Here is a 16476-nt window from a genome sequence, read left to right as displayed (position 1 = left end):
CCTCACATGCCCTCCTATCAGAGAGCACCCGGCTGGGCTGGGGTCAGCGCTGGAGCCCAGCCCACTGTTGCCCCCTTCTCCTCCCCTTTTTCTATGATTGAGTAAAGAGGGAGTCACACTGCTCTTTTACCGTTTGCTTGCTTTGCCTTTAACTAACACTTCTCTAGAACTATGTGGAAAACAGTACTAACTACTGGGGAGAATGGAGGGTGGTAAGAGAAAGAGGGCAAGGAGGGGTGTTGGGGATCATCAATGCTCTGTGTCTTGATGTAGAGACAGAAAGTGCTCCCTCTATGGTAATTCAAGGATCTTTATCATTTTGATGTTTGCCCTGTTCTTGCTCAATAAGATCAAATTTATTACATAAAATTTGGGGGGGGGGGATGTAAATGAGCATAGAGGACATTTTGTAGTAATGGATATGATAAGTTTGTTGACTGCAGTCCCGGTTTCATGGGTGTGTACATATGTCCAAACATAAAAGCATAAACCTTTGATATATATAGGTTAACAGATGTCCATCAAACCTCCATAAGGCTGTAATAAAGTAGGATACATCTAAAACAGATGTTAAAAAGGAAACATACAGTCTTTAACCAGTAAACTATAAAAGGACAAAGAATTTATTAGCAAGTAATCAGGCTCAGTAATTTGGAAAAAGCAAATTTTGTGAAAATAACAGTAAAGAAAATCCTAAGCAAAAGAGCAAAATTTGAAAATAAACATAACACAGAGTATTACTAATATCAAATGTTGCTGCTTTAAAAAACAAATGAAATTGAAAGAACTCTGGAGGGGGATCCAACATGGCGGCGAGAGGGGAGGCAGCGCTTTCAGTACCTCCTCAACAACGGGGTCAGAGAGACGCATGGATACGCTTAGATTCGACCTGCTGAGAAACTCCTAGCAAAATTCCACTAAAGAGAGACCGGCCTGGAATCGGTAGGATTTTTGGAGGTGACAGTCTGCGCTAGATGAGTGAATCTCCGCCACGCAGCGCAGAGGTCCAGACCCGCCAGCCACTGCCCGCGCGACTAGGCGACTGTCGGCTGCCTGCACGCGGCCCCCGCGTCAGGGCGGATAGCCTCCGCGGATAGCCTCCGGGGCGCAGCACAGCAGGAGCAGTGCAGGGACTCTAGGAAGAGGTCTCTCGCCAAGCCTTCATGAAATAGTGAACTGGGAGCTGAAACCAACCAGAGACAGACCAGTCCCACCCCTCCCTTCGGACACTCCGGCAAGGAGCCTGGGGCCCACCATAGCAGAGTGGTAACATCACCAGAGTTCCGCCGACAGAATTCCTTCCCAGCGGAATCCACGTTAGCAGGTGTGTGACTCCCACCCCCTCCAGATACAAGCAGCCAGGAAACCTCGGGAATCTCTCCGGGGGCGTGTCTGTAGGGAAGCAGAGGGGATTCCAGATCCCCACCTCCCCTTAACACCAGCGGCGACACCCAAGATCTTAGCCGCCAGTGTCTGGGGGCATGCCCACCAAAGGGGTCCGGAAAAATTAAACTGTTGGTTCCCAGATCACCCCACCACAGCACTGGGGCTTAGATGAATGACAGAGAGGGTGTTCATCGTTCGGGATATAGGACACGCGGTGGGGCTGCAAGTGTAATCAGATCCTTGGGGAACCGCCTCTGGTGAACAGGACCTGGCTGGCTGGCTGGGAGGAGGAACAGGGGGAGGGGCCGGATAAGTGAAAGGGCTCTGGACTAACAGGATTGAGAGACTCCCAGGAGCCACCGTACAGGGATTTCTTCAGCACATAGAGGGCAGAAGCTCGGCTCAGAGGGTACAGCTCCGCCTATTGGAAGAGGAGAAAATGGGATTCAGCCATAGAACAGGGGATGCCAGCATGGCAGAGATCTGATGTCATCGGAGAGCGGCCGAGGAGAGAACTTCATCGGTGCCAGCGGCAACGGAAACAGTTGGTCCCCTGGTAGGGAGGGTGAGTCACAGATACCCGAGTCTCTCTCGCTTTGTCGTCGAGCCAGAGGGGAGGAGCGGGGCCGCCACCCGCGCCCGCAAGGTAGGCAGACCTGCAACCAACCTGCAGATCAGGCCCAGCGGTCTGCAGGCGTGGTAGGAGGGGCAGGGCAGAGCCGCCGCCCGCGCCGGCAAGGTAAGCAGACCTGCGACAGACCGGCGGATCAGGCCCAGCGGCCTGCCAGCGTGGTACACACTTCACCCCAACTGGAGTAGGGGCAGAGCAGAGTCTTCGCCCACGCCCAGATCAGGCCCAGCGGCCCGCCTGTGTGGTGGTCAAGTGACCCCAATTGGAGTGGGGGCGGAGCGGAACTGACACCCGTGTCCGCAAGGTGGGCAGACCGGCGACCAACCTGCAGATCAGGCCTAGCGTCCCGGGCGTGGTAGGAGGGGCAGGGCAGAGTCTTCGCCCCCACCTGCAAGGTAGGCAGACCTGCAACAGAACGGCGGATCAGGCCCAGGGGTCCGCGGGCGTGGTAGACACCTCACACCAATTGGAGGAGGGGCAGAGCAGAGCCCCCGCCCAAACCTGCAAGGGAGACTTTTCAACTATACAAGAGCAATATAAATATATAGGGGGGGAAAAAATTTCAAAAACACAACAGTTTCACCAAGAAGAAAGAAACGCAAGCAGTATGAAAAGACAAGGAAAGAAAGGACTACAAGCAATGCAGGTCAACTCAACTTTAGAAGAGGTAACAGATGCAGCAGATGGAATGTCAGATAAAGAATTCAGGATATATATGCTTCAGATGATCTGGAGTATCAAGGAAGACATTAGACAGCAAAATCAGACAATGAAAGATCACTTCGACAAGGAATTACACAAACAAATCCAGGAAGCAAAGGATCAACTATACAGGGAGATAGAGGTTATAAAAAACAAACAAACAGAAATCCTAGAAATGCAGGAAGCAATAAACCAACTTAAAAACTCAATGGAGAATACTACCAGCAGAGTAGAACACTTAGAAGATAGAACATCAGACAATGAAGACAAAGTATTTCAACTTGAAAAGAACATAGACAGCTCAGCAAGACTGTTAAGAAACCATAAGCAGAACATCCAAGAAATATGGGATAACATTAAGAGACCAAACTTAAGAGTCATTGGGATACAGGAAGGTATAGAACTCCATACCAAAGGAATGAGCAATTTATTCAATGAAATAATACGAGAAAACTTCCCAGACTTGAAGAATGAGACAGAATCCCAAATCCTAGAAGCCTACAGGACGCCGAATGTGCAAAATTATAAGAGATCCACACCTAGACACATTATAATGAAGATGCCCAACATACAGAATAAGGAATTTGAGTATGCAAAATTTAAATTTAAATGTCCCAACTGTAACTCATTCCACTCAACAGACTGCATCCCCAAACCCTAGGAGAAATGGCAATTGTGCATATGTGTATCTCCCCAGATCACAGAGGAGGAGCTTCACATTGGTGTGCAAGCACTTCTGTGTGCTACAGTCCCCACAAGAAGTGAAGAAAAGTAGTTAAAAACCACAGATCCCAGTTTTGCTTGTGTGTTACGGTTGTTATTTTGTACCAGGGATTGAACCCTTGGGCATATTACAACTGCATCACATCCCCGGCCCTTTTATTACTCTTTTTTTTTTTTTTTTTTTTTTTGCGGGGGGAGGGGGGTACAGAGTCATGTTTAGCAGCTTAGCGCCTTGCTAAGTGCTTGCTAAGTGGCTGAGTCTGGCTTTGAACTTGCAATCCTCCTGCTTTTGCCTCTCCAGATGATGGGATTACAGGCATGCACCTCCATGCCCACCTACAATCTCTGCTTATTCCCTTTATTTCTAGAAGAGGTTCACGGCTCCTTTTCCCAGTGGCTACTGGGCAGCTTGAATTCTAGCAAGCTTGCAACAGGAATTTAGTGCACCAGTCAAATTTAAGATCTTGTGCAGCCTAAGCAAATCTGAAAAGGTAATGAGGGCTCTGATCTTATGGAAATGGAAGAAAGAACCTCTTTTACATGGTTGGTAACATATAAATTTGGTACAGAATATTTTTTATAAATAGCATGAAAGTTGTTTCAAAACTAAATATAGAACTACTATATGATGCAGTGAAAATAATTCTGGGTATACAGCCAAAGGAACTGGAATCCCTCTGTTAATAAATGACTTCATACTTATCTTCACTTGGCAGTATACACAGTAGCCAAGATAAGGAAATAAGTGCTTTTTAGATAAAGGGTACACCAGGAGATTCCTCTCACCTGCAGGACACTCAGCTACTCCTGAGAGACTACACCCCTAAATTCATCAGCTCTCTAACAGGATAAGACCCAGGTACTGATGTTCATGAGACACTCCAGGAGAATTTAGGCCAACTGTGGGATCCCACATCAAGCAGTTCTGAAACACAGGACCAGGAAAATATCAGCGAGAGGGATGAGAACCCAGTGACAAAGTCTACATGGGGGAAAGTCATTTTGACACACACAAATTTACACCATGAGACTTTTTGTTTGTTTTGTTTTGGGTTTTTGGTTTGTTTGTTTGTTTTTGGTACCAGGGATTGAACTCATGGCCACTTAACTTCTGAGCCACATTCCCATCTTTTTTTTTTTTTTTTTTTTAGACACAGGGTCTCACTGAGTTGCTTAGGGCCTTGCTAAGTTGCTGAGGTTGATGGATCTCAGGATGCTCCTGCCTCAGCCTCCTGAGCCACTGGGATTACAGACTGTTGTAGCAGACTCAGGGCGACCAAGCCCAACACCACGTGAGTTTCATACAGATTCACATAAATGTTGTATCTCACATGGGAACATGTTTGTTAAGAGAAATGTGTAGGATTTATGAGAAACTAAAATATACCAAAGTCCATAAAAGACTCAATTACACACACCATGTACCAGTGACAAAAGTCATCATTACAACAATGACCATTTTCTCCACACTTATCTATATTATCCCATCAAAACTGCTCTGAACATATATGAATATATCACAGTAAATTTCACCATTATGTTTGTCTATAAACCAGTAGTTTAAAACTATAAATAAACAGAAGGAAGACCAGGAGAGGATGGGGAATGAGGAGCTAGGAGGAGAGGGAAAGGGGAAGTACCACTAAAATGGAGCAAATTATACCCATGCTTCTATGATTATGTCAAATGAACCCCAACATTATGTATGAATATAATGCACTAATAAAAATATTCAGCATGCTTTATTTGTAATGGAATAAGGAACCAAAGAATAAGTTTCTAAAATTTATCCATAAGTTAAATATATGTTCATTTAGCCAAGAAACTTTTAAATTATTAAAGCAAAAGGAGTAGCTATCATTATGAGATAGTGTATATTATGAAACAATAATACTATCATAATGATCAAGGAATTACAACATTTAAAAATCCATAGAAGAATCCATATAATTGTATTCTTTTTTTCTTGTTGTACTGGGGTTTAAACCCAGGGCACTTAACTACAGAGCCACATCCCCAGCCTCTTTTATTTAGAAACAGGGTCTCACAGAGTTGCTTAGGGCCTCATTAAGTTTCTGAGGGTGGCTTTTAACTCCTGATCCTCCTGCCTTATCCTCCTGAGCCGCTGGGAGTATAGGTGTGCACCATGTGCCTGGCTGAAAATTATATTCTTAAATTCAATAGAACAGTCTTTGTAAATCCAAACATATCTAGGCCAGTCTCAGCAACTTTTCTCAAAATAAAAAATTCTGATGTCGCCCCCAAAGAACCACTATCAACAGTAAGCTTCTCTTCTTGTCAGCAAGATCATTACAAAGAATGTCAGCAGGATTTTTTTTCCCCCAGAGCGCTCACTGTGGTTTGAACTTTCTCTTTCTTATAAAAGGCCAGTTTGGAGACAAATGTAACAAACTCTGTCTCAAGAGAGCTTGCTGTACATGTTATTATTTTTGTTTTCCTTGGTAAAATAATAACCTGTGAAACCTCTCTATATCCTAAAATTATGGGGAAAAAAAAGTAGCTGCCCTGTAACCACGCACTGACTATAAATCTCAGAGAAGTTCCCTACCAGGGTCCCCGCGTTGCTCCATCTGGACGGCTGCAACTTTAAGTAAACCTGCTGCCCGCGAATTCCTCAGGTGCCGCCCCCTCCGCCCTACATCAGAACCAGGGATGGAGCTCCTGGTAAAGCACCCTGCGGAAGGAAGGTTGGGAAGGAGGGAGAAAAAGCAAGAAAGCCAGCTAGCTTAGGAAGACGGCGGCAGGGAAGCCCAGAGCCACTGCTCCTCTCCTGCAGGAAAATCCCACGTGGAGAGACTTCTCCAACCGCCATCCCGCCTGTCAATCACCACCCACCTGGGAAGACCGGGCTGCTGACTCTCTAGGGCTAGCTGAGCGGGTGCAGCAGGCTGGGCAGGAGCTCTGCTGCCAACACGCTCCCCACCTGGCTGGCCAGGGGCCTGAGGGGACACTGCCAGGAGGAGGGCTCAGGCCGCGGACCCCGGAGTCCCCAGCAGCTCCTGGCCCCACCGTAGCCAGTCCCGCGGTTCCAACGACCTCCCTCCCCGGGCTCAAGAGGCCCCGCCACACTCACCATTTCCTTGCGCTCGGGAGTCAGGCGGCCACCAGGGATCTCCAGCACCTGCAGGACAAAGCCAGCGAGACCCCAGGACTGGAGACAGAAGCCTAGAGCCAGATAGCGAGAAGGGCGGTTCAGAAGGAAAGGGCCCGGCCAGATCACGGAAGCCGCCCTTGTCCTCGCTGGCTGAGTCGGGATTGGACGGTTCTCCCCAAGTGCTCTCCGCTGCACCGGGCTGCAGACCCGCCCCGCAGGCTGAGCCCAGAGAGCCTTCTTTCTGAGTGACAGTAGACGACATCCAACCCAGGAATCAGTGAGGCCAGAATGACAGGTTCCTGGTGACAACTTTTATTTTTTTTTTTTTCTTGAAGTTAAAGCAACGTCCAGGACTTCTTAAATTGTCTTCCAGACAACTCACGTATTATCGAATCAAGCCTTGAAGCACACCTGCCACTCACTGACCAGGAACATAGTCTGCTCCGGATCCCCGAACAATTGCAAGGACAATTTCAAGGACGCTCCTTTTAAGCTTAAAAACCACGAGAGGGACGTTGGGGGGTTTGGCCAAAGCAAGCAAGCCAAGTTACAGAAGTGGTAGATTGCAGTCAGGTGGTGGGAAGGTTAGCCAATCACAATTAGCCCAGTCACCCCAGTTACGGAAACAAAGCCCCCTTAGTTCCATGTTCTTGAGGGTCTCTACAAGAAAAGGAAAAACAACTTGCCCCTATGTGGCACGGCTGTTCTACAAAATGGAGTTATTAAACAAAATGGAATTACTTTGGCTTGAGATCACACTCTTGAGGACTGCGAATTGGACAAGAGGGCCTCAGGCTACAACTAATCAAGGCAAAATTTCCTCTTAGAAGAGTGATCTAGCACCGCCAGGGAACATGTGCGATGAACCTCGCATACAAGGTGACTTCAACTTATGAATTATATGTCTGCATAGTATTCACGAGTGGAAATAATAAAATGACAATTACTGTGCAATTTCATTTAACTTTCCTGCTCTCTTGTCGTGTGAGTCTGCAGATTGGCCTGGAAAGCAATCCCTTAAGGCAGCAATGTCCAATGAAAACCATATGTGAAGCACAAGGGTAACTTAAAATTTTCTAATATTCACTTTAAAAATTTAAAAGAGAGGGTAATTGATTGTAATGTCATAAACGAATATATCCAGAATATTATCCAGATTATTTTCATTATGTTCATGTAGCCCCAAAAGAATGTGGGCAGGATTTTTTTTTTTTTTTCTGCAGAGATCTCACTGTGGTTTGAAGTCTCCTCTTTCTTGTAAATGCCAGGTTTACAGACAAATGTTGTAACAGACTCTGTTTCAAGAGAGCTTGCTGTACAAAAGTTATTGTTTTTCTTGGGAAAAACCTGTAAAACCCCTGTGCTAAAAATATCAGAAAGAGAGTAACTGTTATGTAAACACCCATGGGAGGATAAATTTCACTTTATTTCCCTAGATCAAGAGATTTTTCATCCTTAGCTCCTCTGGACAACTAAAGCTTAAATAAATCTGCTTCCTACAAATTCCTTGGGAGTCTGACCTCAACTGTCCTACATCAATGTCACATGTATAAAATTACTAATGAAGCTTATGTATTTTTGGAACTATATCCCAAAACTCATTGGGTTTAACCCTTCCAGGATATCTCATATTGGACAAGAGAGCCTCAGGCTACAACTAATTGAAGGCAAAGTTTCCTCTTAGAAGACTGATTTAACCCCGCAGGGAACATGTGCGATGAAGTTCGAATACAAGGTGATTTCAACTTACGAATTATATGTCTGCATAGTATTCACAAGTGGAAATAATATAATGACAATTACTGTTCAATTTCATTAAATTTTCCTGATTGTAATGCTATATTGCAGCAAACACATTCAGATTTGACTATTATAGGTCCCCTGTCCTCTGAAACAAAGAGCCTCGTCCCTTGTTTTTTTTTTTTTAATTTATTTTTTAGTTGTAGGTGGAAACACAATCTTTATTTCATCTTTTTTTTTTTTAATGTGGTGCTGAGGATCGAGTCCAGTGCCTCACGTGTGCTAGGCGAGTAAGCTACTACTGAGCTACAACCCCAGTCCAGGTCCCCTATTTTTTATGCCATAAGTGATGGACACAGTTCCTTAATAATATTTCTCCTCAGACCCAATATCCCAGTGAGACAGTGCCTGAGTGAGGACAGGGAAGTGTCCAAAGCAGGTCACTCTTTCCCACTGGAAGGTTGTCACAGCTCCATTCCTATTGCAGCTATCAGACAGAAAACAAAGGAAAATGGGGTCCCAGGAAGTGGGGGACACATGTCTTCAGATCTGTCCACAGGCTTGACTCTATTGTTTCAAACATGAAATGAATACTTCTTATTTGACAATTTGGCCTTAGACCTAATGGCCAGGCTATGATGTCTGTTTCATCCTGTGGTCAAAGCCCCACAGCTAATTAGCTGGACTGGGACTCAGCATGAGCTGTACCTTATTCCAAATCCAAAACTCCTCCACCAGAAAAAAGAACTCATGCAACATTTCTAATTCTCATCAGACTTGGAATATGACAACCTTTTTTTTTTTTTTTTAAAAAAAGCAGCATTTGTGATTATATGTATATAAAATACAGTACTATGTATTACATATCAAAACACAAAGAGAACTTTCTCATATATCTGAGTCATTATGAGACTCCAATTCCAGGATCCAGGGAATCTTGGTTCAGCTTACATAAAGGGCAAACACCAGCTAGAATTAATATCAATTCCCCTTTACAAATAAAAATATAGGTTGATTTTGAAATTGTGGTAGATTAAATCAGGGTTTATGAATTATTCAATAGGCTACTCTAGCGGGATGTAAAGGACCACCAAGTCCTATGATTTCAAAACATAGATGGACATGAGCTGTAGAGAAATGCAGCAAAGATCTTCTTTATTATAGGCATAGAATAAGAGGAGGGCAAGGGGACCTGTGATTATTGGCAGTGCTATGAATTATCTGATATTAGTATTTGGAGTTCAGACAAGGAAAATTCAACATGTTGTATTTGGGCATGTGGATGGCATTAGTCCCTATTAAGAAAAGGTTATAGTAAACTTGCAAAAGAAAACTGGTGTGAGTGGCAGATAGTGGTGAAACAATTATTATTTACAAGGTGTCTTCCAGGGTTTTGTCCGTGATGGAGCCATAGCACATATGTGTTTAATAGTCTCCATGAGGATCTTCATCCGACTAAGTCCTCCAAGAACATCCTCAATACAGGGAAAACATAGGCTTCTACATATCAAATGGCTTCTGGGCAGTATGCATCCCAACTGAGAACTGCCCAGACAGGACTGTATGAAATTCCTTCAAACCTGCTCCTGTTGGGAGAAAACCTCTCTTGCCGCAGCCCGGCTGGCTGGGCAAAATAGCTGGGGGGTGACGAACAACTTGAGTACATTGATACAGCAGGAGTGGGAGCCGTTTATTGTAGGACAGGAGGCATATATATACATTCCACACAGCTTATCTTAATTAACATAAACTAGATACAGCAGTCAACCAATAAGGAATCTCCACACTTAATGGCTCGCTGGCGTTACTTCACAAACCACTCCCTCTGGCAAAATGCCAGGTGCCATCCAGACTTGTTTACAGACCTTAACACTCTCTCCTCCATATTTTGAAGTGAGCACCTAGAGAAAACATTCCAGGAGGACTTTTTGACACAATTTCTTGTCTTTTTGTTGTTGTTGTTGTTGTTGTTGTTGTTGTTAAGGGAGGTCTTTAGAAACACAGCTGTCAACCCAGGTTCCTCCTAGGGGCAAATGCTTAGAAACTACAGGTGCAACAGAGCACATCATAGGGCCCAGAATTTGACTAAGGGAATAACAAACCTAAATGGCTGAGAGTCAACTGAAAGATGACTCAAGCTGATCAGCTGGGAAATTGGAAATTAATGAAACATTGTTATTTTATTTGCCACAAGGATGACAGAACAGCCAAAATAAAAACTATGCCAATACCCAGAAAATACTGGCTTCAGAGAAGCGGCTACAGTCAGAGATTTCTGGTGGCAGTCTAAGAGCTACAGCTTCAATGTGATCATGCTCTGCCTGTAGCTACTGCAATGTTACATGTGCATGTTCTTTCAATCAGTATTCCATTTCCTCAAATTCTATCCTCATTAGGAAACCAGTTTGTTATCAGATAAATTGTGTCCCCTCCCCAAATCTCATGTTGATGTTCTAACTACCCAGTACCTCAGACTGTGACTCTATTTGCACATATGTTGCTTAAAGACATAATTATTGTTAGTCCAGTTATTTGGTGTGGGGCCTAATCCATAAAGCCACTTGGCCCACTTATAAGAAGTGAAAATAAGGACATGGATAAGCATAGAAAAATGTGTGCAAACAGAGACAGAAGATGGCAATCTACATGTCAAAGTGTGGGCCTCAAAAGAAATCATTCCAACAAGGATGTTGATGTATAGCCTCTGGAATTAGGATAAAATAAATTATTGTCCTGAAGCCCATAATTGTGGCAGTGTCTTATGACAGCCCTATGAAACAGATGTAGCCCTCTAGGACACACAAACACTGTCCCTGCTGCATAGCGGAATGAAGGTGTAATTGTATCACATCACCTTCCACCAACATTGAAAGGCTAAACTGCTGCAAGAAATGACATTTCTTACTGGAATATTCTGAAGGCAAGTGAGGACACACAGCTTCTTACCTGGTGGAACCACAGTGATATTGTTATGCAGCAGGCTATACGGGCAATGACCAAACAGACTCTATGTTACCCTGAGACTCCATATCATGTAAGAACGATTCTCCCATGGGAAAAACCTGTCTCTGTGCCCATTGATGGTTACCTAGCACAGCATACTTGGCAACACAAAATGGCAATTCTTATACAATGTAAAATTTTTCTCTCTTTGGTTCTCATTTTTCTTGGGCAATGTACCCTGTCAGAGATTGATTGTCTGGATGTTAGTAACCATTCTCTAACTTGTACTCAATCAGGGTCATTGTGACCCACTTCCCTTCTGCTTGCTTGCTGCTATGCCAACCTGGAAAAGTCCCATGGGAAATACCAATGTACCCATTGCATTGTTTTTGCTAACTGCTCGATTCAGCTTCTGTACCCCGCTTGCTTGCATCAGCTTGGAGAGGGGTTTTGTGGTTTTTCACTTAAATACCCTAAAATGTTGAAGCTCTAGGCTATTTTCTGCAGACACAACTTGGTTCTGTAAGAAGCAGTCCCAGCCAGTCAGAATACAGACTCTTCAATTTGGTCAAAACTGGGACTTGGTGTGTTTTCTCAGCAAACTGCCCCACAACAATGTGTTTTGTGGTAGGGTATAGTTCCAAAAGAAATATGTAGTAAAGTTTAACCTCCTTTGTGTTATCCTCACTCCTCTTCATGTAAATACTGTCCTGGTAAGGCTGTTATTATTTAAGTCTTGTAGAAGGACTAGACGCACAGTGGAGTCAACTGCTACATGGGCTACCTGGGGCTGGAAACTAAAGCAAAAACTAGTAACAGTAAAAAAAATATATCCATTGCCCAGTACAAATTGAAAATTATGTCAAATGCTTTCTCTGTTATTTCTACAAGTATGTGATCTGAAGCTTTATACCTACTGGGTTGCATGAGGTAGTAAATACAGTCCAGATACCTTTGGGAACGAAAATGTAGGTCATTCAAGTGGTAAAGTGCTAGAACAAAGCTGAGAGACATCTCTATACTTGGGTATTTGTACTAGCTCTATCCTGGACATCTCAAGTACCTGCCTGTGAATACACTTCTCCAGAAGGGTCATCAAACCTCAGACCAGAGATATAATTGTTGGTTATGTGGTGTACTTGATTTTTTCTCAAGGAAACAGAGTTAATAAATGGCTTCCTGATGATCTGTATGGAACTCTGCAAAGAGATCTCCTGTCATCCAGTACAGCATGTAACACTAACCACTCTGGCAGGTACCACAGGGAATGCTTCCCTTGAAACATTGTACACCAAGATCTGGAATATATAAATATAAATATACACCTCCATCCAGGGGTAACACCAAATTACAGAGTAAAGTCCCTAGATAAATAGTTCAGTAGAAAAATTATGACTCAATGCCTAAATACCCACCCTGGCTAGCCATGCATGCCCAGTGGTATTAATATGAAAGACTGCCAGAATTCTAATATCTATCTAATAAGGTCCTCTGCAATTCCCCTCTACACACCTCCACATACATTTAAGGGGAAGGTGAAAGACTTTTCACGTGTGCTCACAGAAAGGGCTTTTCTGGATTGGTTTTTCTGGCCTGCCCTCTTTTACCTGTGGGTGCTTCCTGATGAATGGACATAGGGTCTTGTGTTTGGCTTTGTCAACATCTATAAATGCTCCCACTCTGAACATTTTTTGTGGCTACAACCTTGGAGCTTTAGGATACATCAAGAAACAGATTTCTCTCTTGAGCATCTTCCTTCAAGTGAATTGGATAAGGGACAGTTTCTAGAATGTGTGCCTGGTTAAAAGATTTCTAATGCCAAAAACGTTAGGCCACTTCTTCAAAATTTATTTCAGTGAACCTCTTCCAATAATTAGGCCTCCCCAAGCACTCCTAGGGGTACTGACTTTTCATCTTCTCAACTGTATAAAAGTATGCAAACACAGATGGCCTTTCAATTCTTTGGACAGTTATCAATGCAGCCAAAGGCCTTAGTTTAAGAAGACAGATTTGGCTTCAGAATTTACATTTTATTACCATTCCTTTGACCCTAGAGAAATGATCATGCTTTTCAGGCTTTACACCCCCCCACACACACACACACACACACAATGGGGATCACATTGGCATATACTTCTTGGAAGATCATAAAATGTAAATGAAATTAAGCTCATGCAATTTACATTTTGGTATCAACCATAGAAAACCCTGAAACTTTGACATGAGAATAACAATGGGTGAGAGACACCAGAGGACAACCTCTAAGAGGCCTGAATTCCAGCAGATCTTGTGCAGGTCCTTCTCTTCTGGGACTAACTGCACTCTGCATCAGCAACATGCTTTTTGAAATCAAATGAACCTCACATGTGGTTCATTTCTGACAATAAACCTTGCCCTGTTATCCTGCTACGTTTAGAATTAGATGGATGTGTGGCCCAGCACACACAGTGGGTCCCAACACTAGGCAGTTAGTGACTCGATTCTTTTTTTTAATATTTATTTTTTAGTTATAGGTGGACACAATATCTTTATTTTATTTTTATGTGATGCTGAAGATCAACCCCAGTGCCTCACACATGCTGGGCTAGCACTCTACCTCTGAGCCACAACCCTAGCCCATACAGAGTATTTTTAATGACTAGACTTTATCCCTATCTTCTTCCCCCCAATTTGGATCTTCTCTCCAGCATTCTCAGTAGTTCTGATAGTTAGATAGTTTTCTGCTTTTAACCAGCCAGAATCCATTCATTGGCTTAAAAAAAAAAAAAAAAAGATTGACACATATGACACCAGGGACCCTGTAGCACTCTCCTGGCAAGGCAAACTATACTGGTAGCTATGATCCTAGGCTTACAATCAGGGGAGAGGAGCATTTCAGCTTCCATTTCTATCATCAGGACATCTTTCTCCCATTTCAGAGACATCAAGCAATAGATGTAGTTCTTTTTTTTTTATTTTCCCTTTTGTGGTACCGGGGATTCTCTACAACCAAGACACATTCCCAGCCCTACCCTACATTTTTCCTTGGCTCCCAAGGATTGAACCCAAAGGCACTTTACCACTGAGTTAGATCCCTGGCCCTGCCTTTTTTTTTTTTTTTAAATTTTGAGACAGGCTCTTCCTAAGTGTTTAGTGCCTCGATAAACTGCTGATTCTTTGAAGCTTTGAACTTTGATCCTCATACCTCAGCCTCCCCAGCTGTTGGGATTACAGGCATGTGCCACTGTGCCCAGTTCAGGAAAGCTTTATGTCCCTACCTCCTATTTCCTCTTACAGTCAAAACCAAGTAGTTCTGTGGGAGTGGCTGACCCTTTAAATAACTGTCATCTTTTCAGGACCCAGATTTAACACAGTCCCCTAGGCTAGGTGGCTTAAGAACAACATCAATTTTTTAAAAAATAATTCTGGAGAAGGGAGAAGGTGCAGTAATAAATGTCTTTCTTACTAGAGACTCACATTGCTCTGATGGTCTTCTATGGAACTCAAAGTCTTATTTTCCCCATAAAATTAGAGTGCAGTGTGCTCTCAGTGGAGAAACAAGGCCAACACTTACTGAGCATGAAGTCATCCAGTTAAAGCACCCAGCTTATATGGGAAGACACTGAAGCTATATCTCCTCTTGTCCTTTTTTTACACAGCATAGTTGAACTCATCTTAGTTTAAGGTAGATAGAATATAAAATCTTACCCTGTCTTCCCTAATTCCTGAAAATCTTTTAATCCTCTTGTCCATTTGCTTGTCCCTGAGCATATGAATAAACATAAAAGATATCACTGCCCCATGGATGGTATACCTTCAAGCTTTGAATTTTTCCACTATGTACTTCCTTATTATCTTCTACTTTTCTGCCCCCAACTTTGTGGTGCCAACCTTGGAAATTGTACTTGTGTTGCATATGCATGTATGGAGGTGTATATTGTGTGCTCATGAGTGGGTAAGGAGTGGAAAATGGCTCATATGAAGAGAGACAGGGAAGGGATTTGTGGAATGATAGGTGTTATCATTCCAAAATAAACATATGGGAGGGGGAAGAATCCTACTGAACTCTGCTCCCTGTGGTCTAGACCAGTTCCTTACTTTGTCTAGGTCTCAGTTTCCTGATAATGCAATGAGGAGTTCTATGTGAACTGTATGTACTGAATGAGGACATGGTTGGGAGCTCCATAAATATTGCATGAGGTGCCAATGTGGGCCAGGCTTGCATGTGCAGTTTTATTGGCCTTCTGACATGGCTTTTGCAGATGTACATGAGGCTTGAACAGCCAGATCTCTGTTACAGCACCATACACTTATGCACAATGCACAAAGGTCTTGGCCCTTAGGGCAATTCCCATGCCACATCCAGACTCCTCCTGCTGTGAATAATAAGTAATAATTTGTAAGAAAAACCCAGGCAACCCACAAAGGGGAAGGGAATGGATGAGTATCTATCTGATCAGCCATTTCAATGAAAGATACAAAATGACCCCCGTGTATATGAAAATGTGCTCCACATCATTACTCATTAAACTCAATTTAAAATTGCAATGCAGGGCTGGGGATTTAGCTCAGGTAGTAAAGCACTTGTTTGGTGTAAGAATCTGGTTTCAATCCTCAGTGCCAGACATATTTAAAAGACAGATGACACTGTGAAAAAAAAAAGGCCATAGCTTAAAACAACTGATAAGAGTTATAAGGATGTAGAGCAATCTGTTTTACCCTTTATGATCTTCCAGAAAGTAGATGCCAATGTGATCCCCATTGTGTGTGGGGGGAAAGCCTCAAAAGCATGATAACTTCTCTAGGGTCACAGGAATGGTAAAAATAGTCACTTACACACAGGTATGCATTTAAATGGTCACAACCACTTTCAAAAACTCTGTGGTGGCATCTCTTGAGATGGAAATAGACTGTATTTGTTGATCAGAGGTCCTACTCTTAGGCATATACCCAATGGAAATGCCGACCCTGTGTTCACCATGTGAAAGAATGTTCACAGCAGCATTACATACAAACTGGAAACAATTCAAATATGTATCAAAAATGAAAGGATAAATAAAATGATCTATATTATCTCTAAGTGGGAGTTCAAACAAAAATTAAAATAAAATGTCACCAAAAAGGATGTATGAAACTTGTGAGTGCATTGTGGACTTCACTGAAACATATGTTACAGAATTGGGGTCCAGATATCCTACATCCCAGGCCAGCCAGTCAACTCCACAGTGAGCACATGGCATAGGATTCTTTTATCCTG

General features: G+C 43.2%; 1 protein-coding gene across 1 annotated transcript in view; it reads right to left on the bottom strand.

The window, feature by feature from the left end:
* Positions 1 to 602: 602 nt before the first annotated feature.
* The window catches only part of LOC124100419 (zinc finger protein 479-like), a 77861-nt gene continuing 61987 nt past the window's right edge, over positions 603 to 16476 (bottom strand). The window contains exons 3-5 of the mRNA XM_058583032.1: positions 6537 to 6628; positions 1721 to 1807; positions 603 to 1392 (exon numbers count right to left, since the gene is read on the bottom strand). Of these exons, the coding sequence (XP_058439015.1) occupies positions 1318 to 1392; positions 1721 to 1807; positions 6537 to 6628 (254 nt within the window). The 3' untranslated portion in view covers positions 603 to 1317. The remainder of the gene's footprint in view (positions 1393 to 1720; positions 1808 to 6536; positions 6629 to 16476) is intronic.

The sequence above is a fragment of the Marmota monax genome, unplaced genomic scaffold (genome assembly GCF_021218885.2).
Source record: "Marmota monax isolate L192 unplaced genomic scaffold, Marmota_monax_Labrador192_F-V1.1 WCK01_AAM20220418_F8-fsc00238, whole genome shotgun sequence".
Lineage (NCBI taxonomy): Eukaryota > Metazoa > Chordata > Mammalia > Rodentia > Sciuridae > Marmota > Marmota monax.
Note: the sequence above shows the minus strand (reverse complement) of the source record. Positions and strands in the feature narration are given on the sequence as shown.